We start from the raw sequence: 19,849 nt of genomic DNA, 5'->3' as shown, positions 1-19,849 counted from the left end.
AAAAGAGAGGATGGTTAGAAGTGTATAGTATGTTGAACGCTATTGCATGTTCCATGATCGTCTCGTGAGAGCACATCAACATGAACCTTACTTTCAACAGGTGAAACTGTTCTTGGCTGCTGGTATGTCATGCTTTGGAAGCGATACTAGTCGTACATTATTTGATCAAATATATTGTTTACCTTGCTCATAAGTTGGCTCTTCAGGATGATGGGGGTGTGTTTCAACAGGTTGACATGTCCATGGTTGAAGGCTTCAAGATTGGTCATGGATACATTGCTATGCGGTTGGTGAGAGTGTGTTTTGATGCGTCTGTTTAGTTTTTATAGGTGTGGGGTTGTTTGGAATAGTTCATCTTTATGGTTGGATTGCGTATCTAGACTTAGGATGGTATGGTCCGGTTCGGTGACTTTTGCTTCGTTCTGCGTGTTTTGGATGAGAAACATTGTCGGCTGTGTCGAAAAGGGTTGTCTGGGTTAAATTAGTTAGAATGAACTATATCCTTTCATCTGGGAAGAGTGAGCGTTGGGGGTGTATCGAAGGAATACAAAACAAATTATTTCATACGCTGAGTGCTGTCGCCACTAGGGTTTGGATGCGTGGTGGCTCCAGAAGCCTCTAGCTTCAGTGCCGGCATATTCATTCAAGGTCGGCGAACGGAAGGTTGTTTCCCGGTTTCTGGATTTCTACTTTCTAGTGATCGATGTATGAGTTGTGTCGACTATCATGTTGAATCGCTGGCGACTTGAGCGCAATCATTACGTAGTAGCCGGCTGGCAATTTTATCACATAGCATTAGCCGCTTGCATACCGAGAGTTTTTGATGTGGGCCTCCGTGCCTCGAGATTTGACAAAAAACGTTTGGGCAGATACGTGAAAGGCTCAAACAGTCGTACAAGGCGGTAAATAAGAGAGCCCTGACCCCCTAACCTCCTAAAACGCGCTTTAGAGCTGTGTGTTGATTAGCACTTTTGCACGTCAGTACAGGGGACCAATTGACTGCAATTTTTACAGGTAGGGGTGTTGGGCAAGGGAGTTGCAGAATTAAGATGCAGCGTCGAAGTAATTTGCTTAAAACGTTTTTTTCGTTAATAGAGAGGCAGCGCTAGTGCCAGGCTCGTGTAATGCGACCCAGGACACACTTGTATAATTGCCCGTACCCGAGGAGGATAGTCCGTCTAAAAGCCGAGTTTATTTATACGTGATGGATACACTGTTCAGTGTTACGGCGGGCGGACCGCAAATCGCTTCAATTTTATTGTGATGGGTGCGGGCCACGTTCAGAGTTAGAGTGCATATTGGGACAGCTGTGATCTGAGCTTGGCTTCGGCAGAATTGTATTAGGAGAACACGTTAAATAAACTGGAAAAAATACTAATGGCACAGAACAAGCGTGAGGTGATATGCAACACTTAATTATTGAAAGTTATGAACCAGAAGCAACAAAAGTCAAACAATTTACACAGCCGGTTGTTCGGGCTTTGAAAGTAGAGATTTGAACAGGTGAGATTACAGAGAACTCAAACATAAGAGGTGAAAAACAATAGAGGATTGTTTACGTGCATTTTGTCTGTCTATAAGGCCGCGAAAGAGTTTTGTTTTAACTTTAAAGATATTGGAGCATGGAAATGCTCTTAAGAAGCTGGTTTAAGTGTTGTATGCGGTTTGCTGTGTTTAGGAAAGAATGAATGGTAGGGTTTGGTAGATATCATTATCAGAAGCTGCAAGGGTGGTGCCACAATTGTGGAATCAGTGTCGGCATGGGTGCTATTGATGTTAGTAAAACGGATAAATCTGAGACAAACGTATGTGAGATAGGGAGGACAGCATGTTTCACAGACGTTGGTTGTTGCGAAGGATTCTTGTAATGGCGGTCCAGAAAAAAAAATTAGTCTCATTTGTGAGAAGAATATTTCAAACGGCTGTTTCTTCGGCGATTCCGGCTGGCGGTTGTGTGATTGAAGGTTTGTAGTAGCGTTCGCAGCTACCGAGTGATGTCGTCAACATGCTGACACGGATGTGATGTAGGGTCATCGTGGTCCCTGTGGCCTTCAGTCGCTAATGGCATCGCACCCCTCCCTTTAGAGATAAAAATAGGGAATCTTCGGGTTAGGGTGGGATGTGAATGTGGGCTTCTCCTTTGTCAGGTTAACGGTGTCTAAGCCGGGGGTAAGGGAAGAGAATTGGCAGCAACAGACTGGGTTGTCAGGTGTGATCGGGACGAGGTCTCTCAGTAGTTATTTTGCGCGGCCCAGTTCTTTACTTTAGTTCTTTTTTTTTACATCTGTAATATTTTTGTTTTGTGTGTAGGTTTGCATTGTTTTGGTGTCAGTATTTGTGTTGTGTTATTTGTTTTGTGCTGTGGTCATGGAGTGTGGGTGTAGGAGGTGTTTTAGGCTGAAATACGTTGACTTCTGTTTCGCTATGTCCTGTCAATCCTACGTTGGGTAGTGTTCTGACAAGGGAAATAGACTACTTGTATCGCCTGAGTGTCTGGTGTTGTTCACAGGGTCAGATGGTTGGGGAATGTGGCTGTGATCTTCAGGCACCTTCAACAGGTAATTCTCACCTGTGGCGAGATAAATAGGTGTGTGAGTATAGGGTAAGCTAGTATCGGGACATTAGCTGAAGGGCCAAGAGGGACATTGTCGGTGCAATCAGCTGGCGCGCGGAGCAGTACACAGGACATAAACACCAGAGTATCAGCATCTCCTTTCATTCTGGATCGTTTGTCTGTTGCTCTTACATTTTTCAAACATTTTGTCACCGGCGGGCTGACAGAAACAAAGATACATGGTTGCAAGGAGATTTCATTCAATTTAGAGCTGGCTTTCACTCGTTGGGTGGCTGCTGGCATCGTTCTGAACTGTTACTGGTGTGCGGAGTGAATGCAGATCTCTGAGCATGAATGAATGAATATGTGTTTGTTGGATGAGAAGAGGTGTGGAGTAACGACGGTTGGTGGTGTTGGTTGTCTGGTTTTCATGTCGAGCTGTCCCTGACTGCATTCTTAGGATAAGATAAGTTTTTATTTCAATCTTAGCAGTTATGTTGTTGTTGTGTGTTTTTTGTCTTCTTTGTTGTTGGTTCTTGTCTTTTGTTGTGTTTCGTTGTTGTGTGTGGCGGTGCTCTATATTTTACGATTATTCATTCACTTACCTTCGACCTTTTTCAATCCACTAATGATCGTTTCTTCTATTTATAGTGTCGTTTCTATTGTCAAATGTCTTTTAACAACTTGATTCAAACTATTTTATTACAAACGAGCAGGTATAATGAATTCCTAATTTTTGATTAGCCATTAAAGCAGTAAAAAGTTACTTTATCAAAACAGTTTGAGGGCCAAAGTTTAGGTTCAATTTCAGTTGAAATAAAAAAAACTGAAAACTGGTTTTATGCAAAATTATTGACTTATAGCATTATTATTTTTGTATAGGTTAATACTCGCTTATATTTACTTTCTGTTTTGAATTTTTATATTTTGCGCGGTTGTCACTGATGAATTTCGTATTTTTCTTGTTTATTTTTTTTCTTCTCTTTGATGATTGTTATATATTCTTATTCCCTTCTCTATTATTAATTATTCTTATTGTATTTATGTTCATGTTGTTAATATTATATATTATATATATATTTATGATCTTTGTCGTCTCTTATTGCTTTTGTTTTCTTCTTATTTTCTATATTACCTTTGAGTTGTAAAAGGTTTTTTGGGTTATCTCAGCTTGTCCCGTACTCAGTAGCAGTCCATCTAACGATAATAAAAGAAAGTTCTTGCAAATGTGACGATTCATCTTTAGTGTATTGCTCATGACTGTACAAGCTTCTTAGAATTCTTCCTTGGGGTCGGTCATTTGCCCATTCTGGTTCTCTTTATCCATAAGTTATGTCTTTGTATACGTCTTGGCATTGTCCTGCACCTGTGTAGCTTGTCACATTTCATTGTCTGACTCTACGATTATTAGTTTTTTTGTTGTTTTGTTCTATTATGTTCCATAGTTGACTAAAGTGAGCGATTCGCCACATTTACATTTCAATGTTAGTTTTGCGTCCTTCTTCTGGTGTTCATTAAGCTTTTCAGTATACATTCCTCTCATGTTCTTCTGGGCTGCTTAAATGTTCATCGGCGTTTGATAAATTAATTCTTTAGTGATTAGTGTGAGTTAGTATTTCAGTCCGTCCGCGCTTACTAAATGGAACCTACCGTACACATTCAAGAATGGCTCGAAAAATTTCTCTGTCATCGTTTAATCTGGCTAATTTTATTATGAGTTTCTCGAAGAAAGATATGAATAATAAAGTTTTGTGTAGTCATGGTTTCGCATTTCTTTAGCCAATTTTTTGTTGCGTTTGTCTGATCCCAACATCGTCCATTACGTCCACAGGAGAACTTCTTCAGTTATCAACGAACGTATGTCTTTGGGCTGGTCCTGATTGCAGTTAGAACAAACCATGCGCAGGCTTTTCCCTTCTTTCGACCACTCAAATCTTTTAGAAACTAATATTTGGGGGCAACTGCTTGGAATGTTCCAGATAAAAGTATGTCGTTATTATAAATCTGCGTCATGCACCTGTAGCACCCATGTCCAGTTAAAAGCTGCAACAAATATTTTCACATAGATCTAGCTGTACAATGATTTATAGCTCGTTCAAAAACAAAGCCGAGAAATCATCCGAGGCATACACAAAGATTGTTAGAAAAGTAATGAGAATTGTGTTTCGATTGTTTTAATATAAAAAGTATATAGTTCACTATTATCATTCTTAAAAAATGTCATTTTGATCTCTGAACCCACACAACCCTTCTGACGACTCGTCCATTGTTGATAAGCAGTACAAACAGTCGTCAACCTTATGGACAGTTTCGCTCCTCTCTCACACTGCAAAACCCTGAGCGCTACAAGGGGGTCGCGAAAGGTGGTCTATTTTTGTAAACAAAGTTTCTTATACTGGTATTAGTGAAATTAGTTTTACATTGTTAACCGAGAGGTAAGGGCGATCTAAACTCCAAATCTCTTCTCCTATTCAAGTACACTGTCTCGGCAATGCAGTGACTCTCACTTCCAAAACTCATAAACACAAATCCCCCTCTCACCATAAGCCTCAATCTCCCTCTCTTTACCTTGCCCTCTCTCTTCCCAACCTCTCATCGCTGACATCCCTCTCCTCTCTCAGTCACACCTCCGTCTTTTTTTAAACAATCTAAAAGGCACGCATTCAGAGAAACGTATCATTCACACCCTTTCATTCGCACGTGCTCAGTCCCTAGTACCTATAGGTCCCTGACAGGAAGGCCATGACCAGACAAGGGAAGGACATCACCAATAAACCAACTGACAAGATGAATGCTTTCGTCCGAAACATTTCGTTGTGGACGCAGAAGAATCTCCAAGAAAATATTTTGATATGTTTCCGTCTTGTGTAAGTGCAAGGCTGACGTTAACTTGAATCTTGATCAGGTGAAGAATTAGCTTATTGCCATCTAAGCGACTGCAGAAAGGTTTCAGCAATTATTCATCGCTGAAATTGATGTGAATAACTACGAGAACTTGATTCGTAATCCATTTCTGGCTGATCCTAGCACAAGCGGGTTGTCCACGCAAAAGAAGCAAGCTCATCGACCTTTCGAGTGACCAAATCCCTGAAAATGGTCTTCCAAACAACATCCAGTCGCCACCATTCTGGCAATTAGCATCAACGGTGAATATCCTCAGTCCTTTCTGAAGAAAGAATGAAAGTTCTGCTGCCATTTTCACCTTCATATATGTGTGAGCAAGGATTTTCAGCATTGGCAGCACTGAAGTCGAATACAGAAATCGGTGTGGAACTGCAAAGGCTGAGCTGGCGAATAGCAGTGGGTACGAACATCGCCATACACAGGTCGTTCTCTATGCAACAGCAAGCAGGCTCAACTCCTCATTAATCAAAGTGAATGTCCAATAAAATAATATTTATGTAGAACTACAGAATTTGCCTTAGTAAAATTTCATTAACAAGTTATACTTCTTGCAGATACGAAACTTTGTTCTTTCCGTTGTTGATTTCTCGACGCGGCGTTCGAGTTAAGCTAAGCTCCCCGCCCCCCCCGCTCTTCCACGGACGTAGCTGGCTAAGGGGGTCGCGACGTACCCGGTGTTTCGTCAGGGGGTCGCCACATGTAAAGGTTGAGAACCGCTGTTATACGCAGGTTCAGAGGCTTGGTCACTGGTTTATAGAAGTTTAATTTTATTCCACTTTTAAAAAATGTTTAAAAAAACAAAAAATACCAAATGCAAGATTTTCACTTCTGAACTTTACGGCTTACTTAATTAAACGATGGCTTCTTTTACATTTGATATCTTTTGGATTGTTTTGTAACAAAAGAAAACCTCTTTTGAGAGCTACTTGCGAAGTTAGAATAGATGCAGAGTTTTAGGCTTGTGTCTGTTCGTTGGTTTATTTTTACGCATCAGCAGCAGGAACTTTGTAAAGTTGGTTAGGGTTAGTTAGAGGACAGACCTCGATGTAAAAGCGAAACCCGAGTTCCTAAACAACCGGCGTTTGAGCCGTTCTGTGGAATCACGATCCCCAATAATTGGAGGACTGGGTGAATTTACGTTAATCATTGGTACCGTTCTCTTCTTGTTCTAGAGTCACACGCACGCAATTACCCAGCAATTTTCAGAGAGTAAAAAAGAAAAAAATTGTGAAAATAAAATGTTCCTTCAGTTAATCGGGTAGCATTTTCATGCGATGATAAAAACAATTGTAAATAAATCGATCCGAAGAAATATTATATGCCATACTCTTCAGAATCATCACACCTCTATGGTCGACCTGGGGAAAGCGACGACGGTCCTCCATGTCTACGTTAAAGCAGACCGAACCGTGAGAAGTGGAAAGAAGAATAGTGACTGACGTGAAAAGTCGACCTGCTTGTTACTGGGCTGGACCATTCTACGGGTGCAAAAGCCTCTGCTTACTGTGAGTTCACCTGTGCTTAGCTCGAACCAGTTACGGTAGGAAAATAAATGAAAGCGATTTTAATACACTATGCAACAAAGAGACTCACTGAAGTCATGATGATTTTTTTGCTCTTCCAAACCAAAGTTCTGGGGCGGTTTAAATATGATAAGACGTACACCTGGTCAGGAAAGCTCGAGTGCCATGTATCTAATGGAGCGCCGTCAATACACCACAGCGTCGCAGCTGCAACATCCAGCACTATAGTTTGTGGACACAGTTGCACGCGCTACTGGACAAGTGGCAAACACCTCGCCCTCTCGACTATCTTCTCATCGACTCAGCAGTTTGTACCATACAACCAACTTATTGTTAACAACAGAGGCTCTAACTTCTCAGTCCTACGTCAGAAGGAGGAAACTAAAGAGTTCCCTTGACGATCAAGTGGCAATAATGGATTTTCCAACATCAAGTATAAACTATCGAGCGGAAGTGACGTAATAAATGCGATGTTGAAGAACTGTGCTGGGTTGTGGCGCGATTATGGAATGGCATTGACCAAATTCAGGATGCCTTAGAGTCACCACGCACAAACACAATCAGGGAGTACCAGAAACCAAACCATCTTGAGATCTCTGAGTTCTGGTGAACTGCGCAGATTCGCCCTGTAACGCAACCATTTTTAGACAAAAGTGTTATGTTACATCAGAATAATGATCCACACATAATAGCTATTTATTTTGTTATCGATTAAGTTGTAGATCCTCATCAACTCCTGGTATCAGCAGTACGCACCATGTTTGTGATGGTTATCCAGCTGTCGGTCGCCTCTCTTCTATTCTTCATCATATTCTGCAGGTAGACTCTCAAGTGCCTCCCTGTATGGTAACTGCATGTGAAACGGAACTAAAGGTACTGTGTATGTATCTACCAGAGGTGGGGTGATGGGCTGACATAAATGTTTTTTCCAACAACAACAAGTAAAGAGCGAATCAATCAGTAACAGGAATATTTTAACTAAAAGGGTTTCCACATAACAAACGCACGCAAATCAAGTTAAACTGAGATGTGATAGTAATGTTTGGTGATACCCTGGATATCTACTGAATACTTTTTAAACTTTCACAAAGAAATGTCGCTCGGTTTAAAGATGTAGTTATACTCCACACAATACGATTAAACACTGTTTTCTATACATACATCGCTGTTGTTTAGTAAAAACAAATCTTTTTCAATCCCGTCTCAGGTCGTGCTTGTGATGAAATCTTCTTCCGCAAAGGATGTTTCCAAGGAATAAACTTTAGACTTTCTCTGAAGGACAGAAGCATTATGTAATCCCGCAGTTGTTGTTACTGTTTGATCCCTAAATGTCGCTTACAAAAAACACAGCAGAAACCTAAAACCAAGTCAATGATGAACATAACAGGCACAAACTGCAATTCAAGTGCAGTAACAACCCAAATATATAAAGAAACAGTTGTGGAGTCCGAGACTGCCATCCCATTTACGTGCCAGCTCGTTCTCGTTCTTACGAAAAGGAGCAGCAAAGGGGAGAAAAGCGACAGCAACTTCACGGCTAACACAGACTACACAGCACATCCCCAAGTCTTCAATGCACATCGATACTAATCAGTACTAATCCTATTACAATGTATGACTTGCATCCCGTTATACCATGAACACGTAACAAACCACAACAAAACCTGACAAGTTGCTGGCGCAGATGTCTCCCTCTTTCCCTTCTCTTGCTGCACATCGATCTGATCTTTCGAGAACTTTCTTTTTTTACTTTGTCCGTCATTGTAACCCATATGTCGTCATTCAATTTTTACGGTCATGATTAAAATGGCGTCGGAGCATTCAGCTTCGTCACTGCTTGTGTCACGCCGAGTGCAATATTCAAACTCGACAAATCAGTCCGCGCTACTAAACTCCTAGTCCCCATCAACTCGTTCCTCTTCGTTGTCCCAGAGAAAAATAATGGTTGCCACGGAGAATTCATTCAATTTTAACTGGCTCTCACACGTTGGGTGTGCTGCCTTTCTGAATGTTACTGTGTGCGAGTGAATGCAGATGCCTGAGCCATGAATGTATGAGTACGTTTGGTGGATAGGAATGTGTTGTGTTAAAACTCTGTGGTGTTGTTGTGTTTTCATGTCGAGCTGTCCCTAACTGCCATCTTGGATAAATGAAGTTTCATCTTAGTTCGAGCTGTGTGTGTGTTTGTTGGCGTGTGTGTGTATGTGTGTGTGTGTGTTCGTATGCATGCTCTACTCTACACATTCCCACTTAGCCCACCTTAGAATCCACTAATGACCGAAGATTCAGATGTGTGTTTTCATTGGTCAAATGTGCTCTTTAATACTTGATTTCCAAGTAGTTTATTACAAATGTATTTTTAGCCTACTAATTGGTGGTTTAGTGTGTGTGGTTGAGCATGAATGACATGCATTGTTAGCGCGGTGTGTTTATGTCATTTGCTTTATTACTTTTACTAGCGCTTAGAGCGCAAACTCTTTTGGTTGTGAGGCTGCTCGACAGAAAATGCTCAATTAAAAATGAATCAGAACTTCTCAAATTGCATCTGCAAACATAAAACTGCTTATTGAGTTGTTTCTAACTTAGTCAAACAGCTTCCTCACATTGGTGACACTTCAATTTCTTTTATTTTATTTACTTTGTCATCTTCAAGAGAAGTGTATCAATGATTGCTAATTTCGACAGCCTTAAAGCAAGTAAAAGTACTTTCTTAAAACTGTTTGAGGCCACAAGTAGGGAAATTCGTTAAAATAAAAAAAAATTAAAACGGTTTCATAGCAAACAATGTGATTAAGCAAAGTAGACGGTAATGCTCGCTTCATATTCCAAGGGAAGTAAATTGGCGGTTGTCGCGATGAATCGTTATTTCTTGAGTTAATTCCCTTTGATCAATGGCCACATCATTTTTCTTTCCTATTAGAAATGCTAGTAATGAGTGCAGCTTGTAAAGAAATAGAAAAAAGATATTGCGCCTTGCTTTTGCCCATTTGTTATTAATATTTGATGAAAACGTCAGGCTGTTGAGCTGCCTGTTCAGCCGTCTGAACGAATAAAAGAAAAAAGTTGTGTCCACATCGCACCATCACCAGTGTAGGCCACGAACTGTACCAAGCTCTAGAATTTCCTTGGCGGTCGACATGTCCCATTGGTGTACCATTCAAAGACGTCTGGATACGTCTTGGCATTGTCCTGCAGCCTGTGTAGCTTGTCACACAGCTGGCACCACGAGTAGTAGTATCGGCTTTTTTCAGAGTCCAAGTTGACAAAGTGAGCGATTCGCCACAACATGTCAATGTAGGCGTCTTCGTCGTTCATCAGCTTTTTCATATACATCCCCAGTTCTTCTGGGCTGCTAAAGTCATACGGCGTTGATAAAAATTCCTTGAGGAAAGTGGTGAGAGTTAGTTCAGCCGCCGCGCGCAACAGGAACCACGTACACATCCTTCAAGAAGGCTCGAGAAAACTTCTCTGTCACGTAATCCTGGCAAAAAGAGTTCTCGAAGGAAAGATAGAAAAAGTACTTGGTAAGCATGGTGTCGCATTCTTTTTGGCCCAGTGTCGGTGCAGTTCAGAGTCCCACACGCCCATAATACGTCCACAGGAAACTTCCTTCAGTCTCTCAACATAACGTAGTCGTTGGCTGGTCCTGATTGCAGTTAGAACAAACCATGCGCAGCTTTTCCTTCTTTCGAACTAAATCTTTTAGGAACTAATATTTGGCAACTGCTTGGAATGTTCTAGATAAAGTATGTGTTTGTTATTATATCTGCGTCATGCCTGTAAAAACCCCATGTCCAGTTAAGCCTGAACAAATATTTTCACAAACATCTTAGCTGTACAATGATTTATAGCTGTTTAGAAAACAAAAACCGAGAATAATCGAGGTTTACACCAGGATTGCTATAAAAGTAATAAGAATTTTTTTTATTGTTTATATAAAAAGTTATAGTTCAATAGTATCATCTACAAGATGAATCATTTTGATCTCGTGAACCCACACAACCCTTCTGACGACTTGTTATTGTTGATAGCAGTACACGAAATCGTCAACTTCGAGGAGGTTCAGAGTCTCGGTCGCAGGTTTATGGAAGTTTAATTTTATTTCCACTTTTAAAAAATGTTTACGTAAAAAAAAACACACACACACAAATGGAAGATTTTCATTCTGAACATTACGGCTTACTTAAGCAAAACGATAGCTTATTTACCCTTGATATCTTTTGGATTCTTTTGTAACAAAGAAAACATTTGATTTAGTTAGAATAGTTGCAGACTTTTAGGCTTGGGGTTGTTGAGGTTTAGTTTTACGTTCTGCAGCAGGAACTTTGTAAAGTTGGTTAGGGTTAGTTAGAGGACAGACGTCGATGTAAAAGTGGCCACCCGAGTTCCTAAACAACCGGCGTTTGAGCCGTTCTATGGAATCTCACCTCCCTAAATAATTGGAGGACTGGGTGATTACGTTAACCATTGGTACCCGTTCTCCTCTTGTTCTAAGGCACACGCACGCAATTGGCGCAATATAACATATGCCATACGCTTCAGAATCATCACACCTCTATGTCGACCTGGGGGAAAGTGACGACGGTCTTCCAGGTCTACGTTAAAGGAAGCCGAAGTCATGGGAAGTGGAAGGAAGAATAGTGACTGACGTGAAGAAATCGACCTGCTGTTTACGGGTACGCAGACCCTCTCTTTAAGTGAGTTCACCTGTGCTAGGCTCGTACTAGTTAAGGTAGGAAAATGAAGGAATGAATGAAAGCGATTTTGATACACTATGAAACAAAGAGACTCACTGAGTTCCATGATGATTTTAGCTCTGAAAACCAAAGTCTCGTCGGTGATTCTAACAGGTAGTACACATACACCTGGTCAGGAAAAGCTCGAGGTGGCACAGGTATATCTGATAGATCCCCGTAATACACCACAGCGTCGGCAGCTGCTCTATCCACATCATAGTTTGTGGAAAAGTTGCACGCGCTGACTGGACAGTGGCCAAACACCTCAGCATACGACTTTCTATTCATCCAGCCAGGCATGTTGTACAATAAAATCAACATTTTGTTAACAGCAGAGGCTCTACTGTCAGTCCTTACGTCAGAGGAGGATATACTAAGGGGCTTCCCTTGACGATCAAGCGCCAGGTCATGATTTGCAACATCAAGTATAAATATCGAGCGGAAGTTACGTAAGTAATGCGTTGTTGATGAACTGTGGCTGTGTTGTGGCGCGATTATCATGGGCATTGGACCAAATGTCAGGATGCTTAGATTCACCATGTACAACACAATCAGGAGTACCAGAAGAACCAAACACATCTTGAGTCCCCGAGTTCTGGTGAACTGCCGAAGATTCGCCCTGTAAGCACATTTTTTAGACAAAATATGTTAATGTTTAATCAGAGATAATTGATCACACACATGAATAGCTAATTATTTTGCTATGGATAAAGTTGCGGTTCTCATCACTACTGGTATCAGCATTCATGGTTTGTGATGGTTATCCAGCTGTCGTGTCGTCTCTCTTCTATTCTTTCATCGTATTCTGCAGGTAGACTCTCAAGTCCTCCTGTATGGTAAACTGCATGTGAAACGGAACTAGGTACTTGTGTATGTATCTACCAGAGGTGATGGGCTGATATAAATGTTTTTAGCAACAACAAGCAAGTAAGTAGAGAATAATCAGTAACGGGAATATTTCTCACTGTGTTTGCCATAACAAACGCACAGGAAATCAAAGTTAACTGACATGTAATAGTAATGTTTGGTGATACCTGGATATCTACTGATACTTTTAAACTTTCACAAAGAAAAGTCGCTCGGTAAAGATGTAGTTAAGCTCCACACAATACAATCAAACAATGTTTCTATACATAATCGCTGTTGTTTGGTAAACAATTTTTTTTCAAACCCTTCGCAGATCGTGCTTGTGATGAAATCAAGTTGCTGGCGCAGACCTCTCCCTCTTTCTCCCTCTCTTGCTGCACATCGACTGATCTTTCGAGAACTTTCTGTTTCCTTTGCCTATTATTGTACCCATCTGTCGTCATTCAAGTTTTAGGCATGAGTAAAATGGCGTCGGAGGGTTCAGCTTCGTTATTGCTTGTGTACCAACAGTTACTTTGTTTGGCAAATGCTCTAATTCAACGTTTGTCCTGCGCCTAGCGACATTAGAAGTGAAGACAGTTGCACTGTTTATCAACACAGTAACTAACCAGCCGGTGACCATGTGTGGTTGTCATGGTGACAGGAATAAAGAGCGTACGGCCATCAGACGAGGAGTGGAGTAGTCTGCCTTTGATGTAAGGGAAGAGCAATTCAGAGAAACACTCAGGGCAGGAGCCTGCAAAGATATTAAACACATCTCCCGCCTCATTTTTCGTAATAAAGTTCCTAGTAGTGTGTAGGAATATAAAAGTATTTAAAAGGCCGACTTCATTCTTTCTTACTTTGATTGTTTTATTACTAGTGAACTTTTTAGCCTGTTAATTGGTGGCTGTGTGTGTGTGTGCGCGCTTTAAGCCTAACCCTAATAGTTTTTTCTTTGTTGTTGTTGTTTTGTTTTTTTTTTTGTTTTTTTTTTGTTTTTTTTTTTGTTTTAGGTTTTTTGTTTTTCTTTTTGTTTTTTTTGTTTTTTTTTTTTGTTTTTTTGGATATCGGGTAGATATAGGCGATATCAATCTAACATGTAAATTGCAGCTTCCAAAACCAATCCGTTAATAGATTATCCTTTAGCAAAGTACCCGCGATCAATGAGAGCCGCTAACAGCGTACTACGTCACGTTAAGAGTGTACTACGTCACATTGGTACACTATTCACAACATTGCCTGCCGTCAACACCAATCAGAGTGACAGTTCGCGATATTTGGACGTTGAAAGTCTGCATTTCTCATGCTCAAGTAGAGATTTGTCAGAACCACGAGAAATGCACACTGTCACCGTCCGAACAATCCCACGTGTCACTCATTTTCTCTCATTCTCTCTCTCATTCTCTCTCTCTCTGATGTTGACTGCAAGCAATGGTGTGAGTGGTGCACTAGCGTGACGTAGTACACTATTGGTAGTACACTATGAAGCACCACCCATCTTCCTGTGAAGAATGATGGTCGGTACAGGTGGGTGTGGTCGCAGTCATGTATGGGTCGGCGTGACTTCCCTTTCAGGCTTAATTGGTCCTCTTAAGTGTCATAGCATGCTATGGTTAACTAGTGTTTTAATGTCATTACTTTTATTACTGTTTGTCAGCGTAGAGTGTGCAATCTGTTTTTGATGTGAGGCTGCGCGAGGAGAATGCTCAATTACAGTAAATCAGAACTTCTCAAACTGCATCTGCAAACACAAAAACTGCTTTTTGAGTTGTTCTGTCATACAGCTTCCTCACATTGGTGACACTTCAATTTATTTTATTTTATATACTTTCTTGTCATCTTCAAGAGAAGTGTATCAATGATTCCTAATTTCGACAGCCCTAAAGCAAGTACAAGTACTTCGTTCTAACAGTTTGAGGCCACAAATGGAAATTCGTTGAAATAAACAAATAGAAAAATGGTTTCAGACCAAAAGATGTTACTAAGCGAAGTAGAAGACAATACTCGCTTCATATTCCAAGGGAAGTAAACTGGCCATTGTCACGATGAATCGTTATTTCTAGAGTTTTCTCCCTTTGAATAATGCCCACATCATTTTCCCCATGTAAAACTACACTAATGAGTGTAGTTTAAAAGAAATAGAAATAAGATCATGCGCCATCCTTTTACCAATTTTTTATTAATAGTTTAAAATGTAAAACATTTTCTGTGAAATTCGTACTTCAAAACTCTTTCACTCAAACTTTTTGACCAGGTTTAGTTAAGCCATGCATTGCATGATACAATGGGAAAAAAAGGAACAAAATTCAATAAATTTAGGTAATTACCTCTAGATCTTACTTTTAAATACTGAGATACTGATAAATTTTTTATAACATATGAACTATAAAAGAATAAACAACCGTACTAAACGAAGAATAACATCAAAAAGAGAAAACACAAAGAGGAACCAATAACAAGAACAAGAGCAGAGAGTAACTGCAAAAGGCAGTGTGTGAAAAAGGACAAAGGAGTGAAGTTTATGATGATGATGATGATGTAGTTTTATAGCGCGCCAGTATCCGCATCACAAAGATGCGCTCAATGCGCGGTGATCCCAGCAAATATATACACAAGCGTGAAAAACAGCTGGGGGAATTCTCTCGGGAGGTAAAATGGGCGAAGCGAAATTGTGAGAAGTTCAAGGTCACAAGTACACATCTTTTCACGAAGAATAACCGTTGTACAGTACCTGTTGTTGACATAGAAACACACTCCGCCGCCACGCGCCTTGCCAGTAACTGCAGCAGATCTATCAGATCTAAACGGGCCAGAGAAGCCAGCGATGTCTAGATCAGCGTCACCGTCGTGTAGCCATGTTTCCGTAAACGCCAACAAACAAGTATCCCTGTGCAATCGAAAGTTGTGTATCCACACCTCAAGCTCATCAATCTTGCCACGAATCGACTGGACATTGGAGAGCAGGATAGAAGGAAGAGGTGGAGATCTGCGTCGATCGTCCAGACAAAACTTCTTGAGTCTCCGCTTCACACCGCCTCTGCGTCCTCTCCTTCTTGATCTGCGAAGTGGAGGGAGCCATGCGATGTCGACTTGCAGCACCCGAAAACTCCGGGTAACAGAGGGAGATGAACGAAGACGGAGCAAGAGCTCGCGGGAGTAGAGAAGCCGTGGACCAGCATGAAATAAGCTGACCGCCATCTTAATAATGTCGGCTAGTGGTAACGGCCACAGCCATCCAAAATGATAAACGCATGCCTAACACAATGAACGTAAAAATCATCATCACTAGACACAGACGCAACACCCTAAGTCTATAACTTGACAACTAACCTACACAGGGTGAGACGAAAGCGATGAAAAATTGAAATAAATTTGAATCAGAAGTGAGAGCTGCAGACGTCGCACAGCTAGGAGCGGCCATCTTAGTTCTCACTGATTCTCACAGTTTACAAAGATGTGTGTTTTCATTGCACGTTTAAAGGAGAGGTACACGGAGGAAAACACAGAGGTCAAAGTCGACACGTCATACGATTTGTAATTAAGATGTATCTATGCATTATCCACACGTTTGTACGCTTGCGCGTTTACGGACCTTGCATCGAGTTTGACACAACCATAATTAACAAAATTGTGCGCTTAATTGGACCTTTGAAATTACTCTTTTTATACTCTCTCTCAATCTCTCTCTCATTCAAGTAGTTCATGGTGTAAGCAAGCAACAGAAGTTTACAACCGTATAATCTTGCACTTAACATTCACGATCATATTGTTCGCTTTGTTTTATTCCACATTTGTCGACGATAGATGCGTCACCTGTTTACTGTGATCGGGACGTCACTTGACAATCAAAAGGTCGACTTGTCCAGCTGCCTGTTGATTCTGAGCAGCCGTCTGAACAAAAAACAAAAAGAAAAATGTTCTGCCAAAATGGCACGATCATCCGTGTATGCCACGAACTGTACCAAGCTCTAGAATTCCCTTGGCGGTCGGCATGTCCCATCGTGGTACCATCCAAAGACGTCTGGATACGTCTTGGCATTGTCCCGCAGCCTGTGTAGCTTGTCACACAGATGGCACCACGAGTAGTAGTATGGGTTTTTGTAAGAGTCCAAGTCGACAAAGTGAGCGATTCGCCACAACATGTCAATGTAGGCGTCTTCGTCGTTTATCAGCTTTTTCAGATACATCCCCAGTTCTTCTGGGCTGCTAAAGTCATCAGCGTTGATAAAAATTCCTTCAGGAAAGTGGTGAGAGTAGTTCAGCCCACCGCGCGCTACAGGAACCACGTACACATCCTTCAAGAAGGCTCGTGAAAACTTCTCTGTCACGTAATCCTGGCAAAAAGAGTTCTCGAATGAAAGATAGAAAAAGTACTTGGTAAGCATGGTGTCGCATTCTGTGGCCCAGGTTGTGCAGTGCAGAGTCCCACACGCTCCATATACGTCCACAGGGAGAACTTCCTTCAGTCTCTCAACGTAACGTAGTCGTTGGGCTTGTTCGTCGCAGTTAGAAACAAACCATGCCGCAGCCTTTTCTTTGTTTCGAACTAAATCTCTGAGGAAACTAATATTTGGCAACTGCTTGGAATGTTCCAGATAAAAGTATGTCGTTCTTATATCTGCGTCATGCCTGTAGCCCCATGTCCAGTTAAAAGCCTGCAACAAATATTTTCACAAACATCTTAGCTGTACAATGATTTATAGCTCTTTAGAAAACAAAGCCAAGAAATCATCGAGGCATACACCAGGATTGTTAGAAAAGCAATGAGAATTGTTATTTTTTACTTGTTGACATAAAAAGTTGTAGTTAAATATTATCAACTTTAAAAAACTGATCATTTTGATCTCGTGAACGCACACAACCCTTCTGACGACTCGCCATTGTTGATAGCAGTACACGAAATCGTCAACTTCGAGGAGGTTCAGAGGCTCGGACGCGGGTTTATGGAAGTTTAATTTTATTTCCACTTTTAAAAAATAAAAAAAAAACAAATTAAGATTTTCATTGCTGAACATTACGGCTTACTTAAGCAAAACGATAGCTTCTTTACCTTTGATATCTTTTGGATTCTTTTGTAACAAAGAAAACATTTTTGTTAGCTACTTGTGAAGTTAGAATAGTTGCAGAGTTTTAGGCTTGGGGTTGTTGTTCTTTGTTTTTACGTTCTGCAGCAGGAACTTTTTAAAGCTGGTTAGGGTTAGAGGACAGACCTCGATGTAAAAGCGGAAACCCGAGTTCCTAAACAACCGACGTTTGAGCCGTTCTATGGAATCACGATCCCCAGTAATTGGAGGACTGGGTGATTACGTTAACCATTGGTATCCGTTCTCCTCTTGTTCTAATAGGCGCAATTGTCAGTGGGGTAGAAAAAGAAAAAATGTGAAATTTAACTAATTCTTGCATTTATGTGAAAAAACGATTGTAATAATAACGGAGAATATTATATGCCATACGCTTCAGACTCATCACACCTCTATGTCGACCTGGGGGAAAGCGACGACGGTCCTCCAGGGCTACGTTAAGGGAGACCGAAGCCGTGGGAAGGGGAAGGAAGAATAGTGACTGACGTGAAGAAGTCGACCTGCTGTCTACTGGGTGGACCTTCTTACGGGTGCGCAAAGCCTCTCCTTAGTGTGAGTTCACCTGTGCTAGGCTCGTACCAGTTACGGTAGGAAAATAAATGAAAGCGATTTTAATACACTATGAAACAAAGAGACTCACTGAGTTCCATGAAAAATTTTTTTGCTCTCCAAACCCCAGCTTCGGCGGCGGTTCTAACATGAAGAAGACGTACACCTGGTCAGGAAAAGCTCGAGGTGGCACTGGTATCTCTAATGGAGCGCCGTCAAACACCACAGCGTCGCCAGCTGCTCTATCCGCACTATAGTTTGTGGACAAGTTGCACGCGCTGACTGGACAGTGGCCAAACAACTCAGCATCCGACCTTTTCCTAATCCAGAAAGGCATGTTGTACCATACAATCAACTTATTGTTAACAACAGAGGCTCTACTGTCAGTCCTTACGTCAGAGGAGGATATACTAAGGCGGTTCCCTTGACGATCAAGTGCCAGGTCATGATTTGCAACATCAAGTATAAATATCGAGCGGAAGTGACGTAAGTAATGCGTTGTCGATGAACTGTAGCTGTGTTGTGGTGCGATTATCATGGGCATTGGACCAAATGTCAGGATGCTTAGAGTCACCATGTACAACAAAATCAGGAGTACCAGAAGAACCAAACACATCTTGATTCTCCGAGTTCTGGTGAACTTGCGAAGATTCACCCTGTGAGGAAATTATTTTTACACATGAAGTGTTAATGTTCATTAAGAGACAATTGATCACACAAGCAAGTAAACAGTATAATTAGTAACGGGAATATTTCACACTGGGTTTGCCATAACAAATGCGCGGGAAATCAAAGTTAACTGAGATGTGGTAGTATCATTTTTGTGATACCTGGATATCTGCTGATATTTTTAGACTTTCACAAAGAAATGTCACTCTGTAAAGATGTAGTTAAACTCCACACAATAAGGTAAAACAATGTTTCTATACATACATCGTTGTTGTTTGGTAAACAATTTTTTCAATCCCGTCGCAGGCGTTCTTGTGATGAAATGTTGTCCGTAAAGATGTTTCCAAGGAATTTAAACTTTAAACTATCTTTGAAAGACAGAAGCATTATGAAATACCGCAGTTGTTGTTACTGTAAAGAGAACAATAAAGTTAAAACCGATTGGTCTAAACACTAAATAGACTTTGCAAACAGCAGGATGTACTTCTAAAGAAACAATAAACCTTACATACTATAGAACCACGCTTCAAAGACGTTTGTTTTTGACATGTTTGTTTATTGAAAATTATTAATTTAGTAGAATTATCTCTAACTACTATGCACATACTCCTTTTGTTGATTATCATTATCCAACAAAAGGTTTTAATAGCAGAGTGAATACATGGTGATTGCCTAGAGCAGGGGTGGGCAATTAAGCATCAGCTTTATATATATATATCTATCTTGCTGTCCATCGACTTATCTTTCTAGAACTTTCTATTTTAATCTCTCTGCAGTTTTACTTTGTTAAAGTCAAAGTGAAATGAAGCATGAATGACGCAACTGCGAATATGACGACAATGATGACGCGCAGCGCAGAATTTTCTAGATTTGTACTAGAGAAGGAAAATAGTAGTAGAAGAGTAGAAGAAAAGAAAATACTAATATTAATACTGCAGTGAATTTATATTACGCCATATCCCGGTTTTATATACAGGCTGCAAA

General features: G+C 40.8%; 2 protein-coding genes across 2 annotated transcripts in view; both read right to left on the bottom strand.

Moving 5' to 3' along the window:
- The window catches only part of LOC112555608 (alpha-(1,3)-fucosyltransferase C-like), a 37,218-nt gene extending 24,225 nt beyond the window's left edge, over window positions 1–12,993 (bottom strand). The window contains exon 1 of the mRNA XM_025224037.1: window positions 12,889–12,993. The gene's annotated coding sequence lies outside the window, so the exon portion shown is untranslated. The remainder of the gene's footprint in view (window positions 1–12,888) is intronic.
- A 2,204-nt stretch (window positions 12,994–15,197) lies between these two features.
- On the bottom strand, window positions 15,198–19,160 carry LOC112555026 (alpha-(1,3)-fucosyltransferase C-like). Its single transcript, XM_025223150.1, has 3 exons — window positions 19,130–19,160; window positions 18,288–18,852; window positions 15,198–17,221 (listed from the first exon to the last, which is right to left on the bottom strand). Coding segments are annotated over exons 1-3 (1,254 nt in total). The 5' UTR covers window positions 19,132–19,160; the 3' UTR covers window positions 15,198–16,534.
- Between the last annotated feature and the right edge of the window lie 689 nt (window positions 19,161–19,849).

The sequence above is a fragment of the Pomacea canaliculata genome, linkage group LG14 (genome assembly GCF_003073045.1).
Source record: "Pomacea canaliculata isolate SZHN2017 linkage group LG14, ASM307304v1, whole genome shotgun sequence".
In the NCBI taxonomy this organism is placed as follows: Eukaryota; Metazoa; Mollusca; class Gastropoda; order Architaenioglossa; family Ampullariidae; genus Pomacea; species Pomacea canaliculata.
This window is presented reverse-complemented; position numbering and strand designations above follow the sequence as displayed.

What these genes read in the sequence shown, in the direction of transcription:
- LOC112555026 (XM_025223150.1), bottom strand. An exon ending in AAAATTTTTCATGGAACTCA is followed by an intron (nt 17,222 to 18,287) that starts GTGAGTCTCTTT and finishes TATTTGTTGCAG; the next exon opens with GCTTTTAACTGGACATGGGG.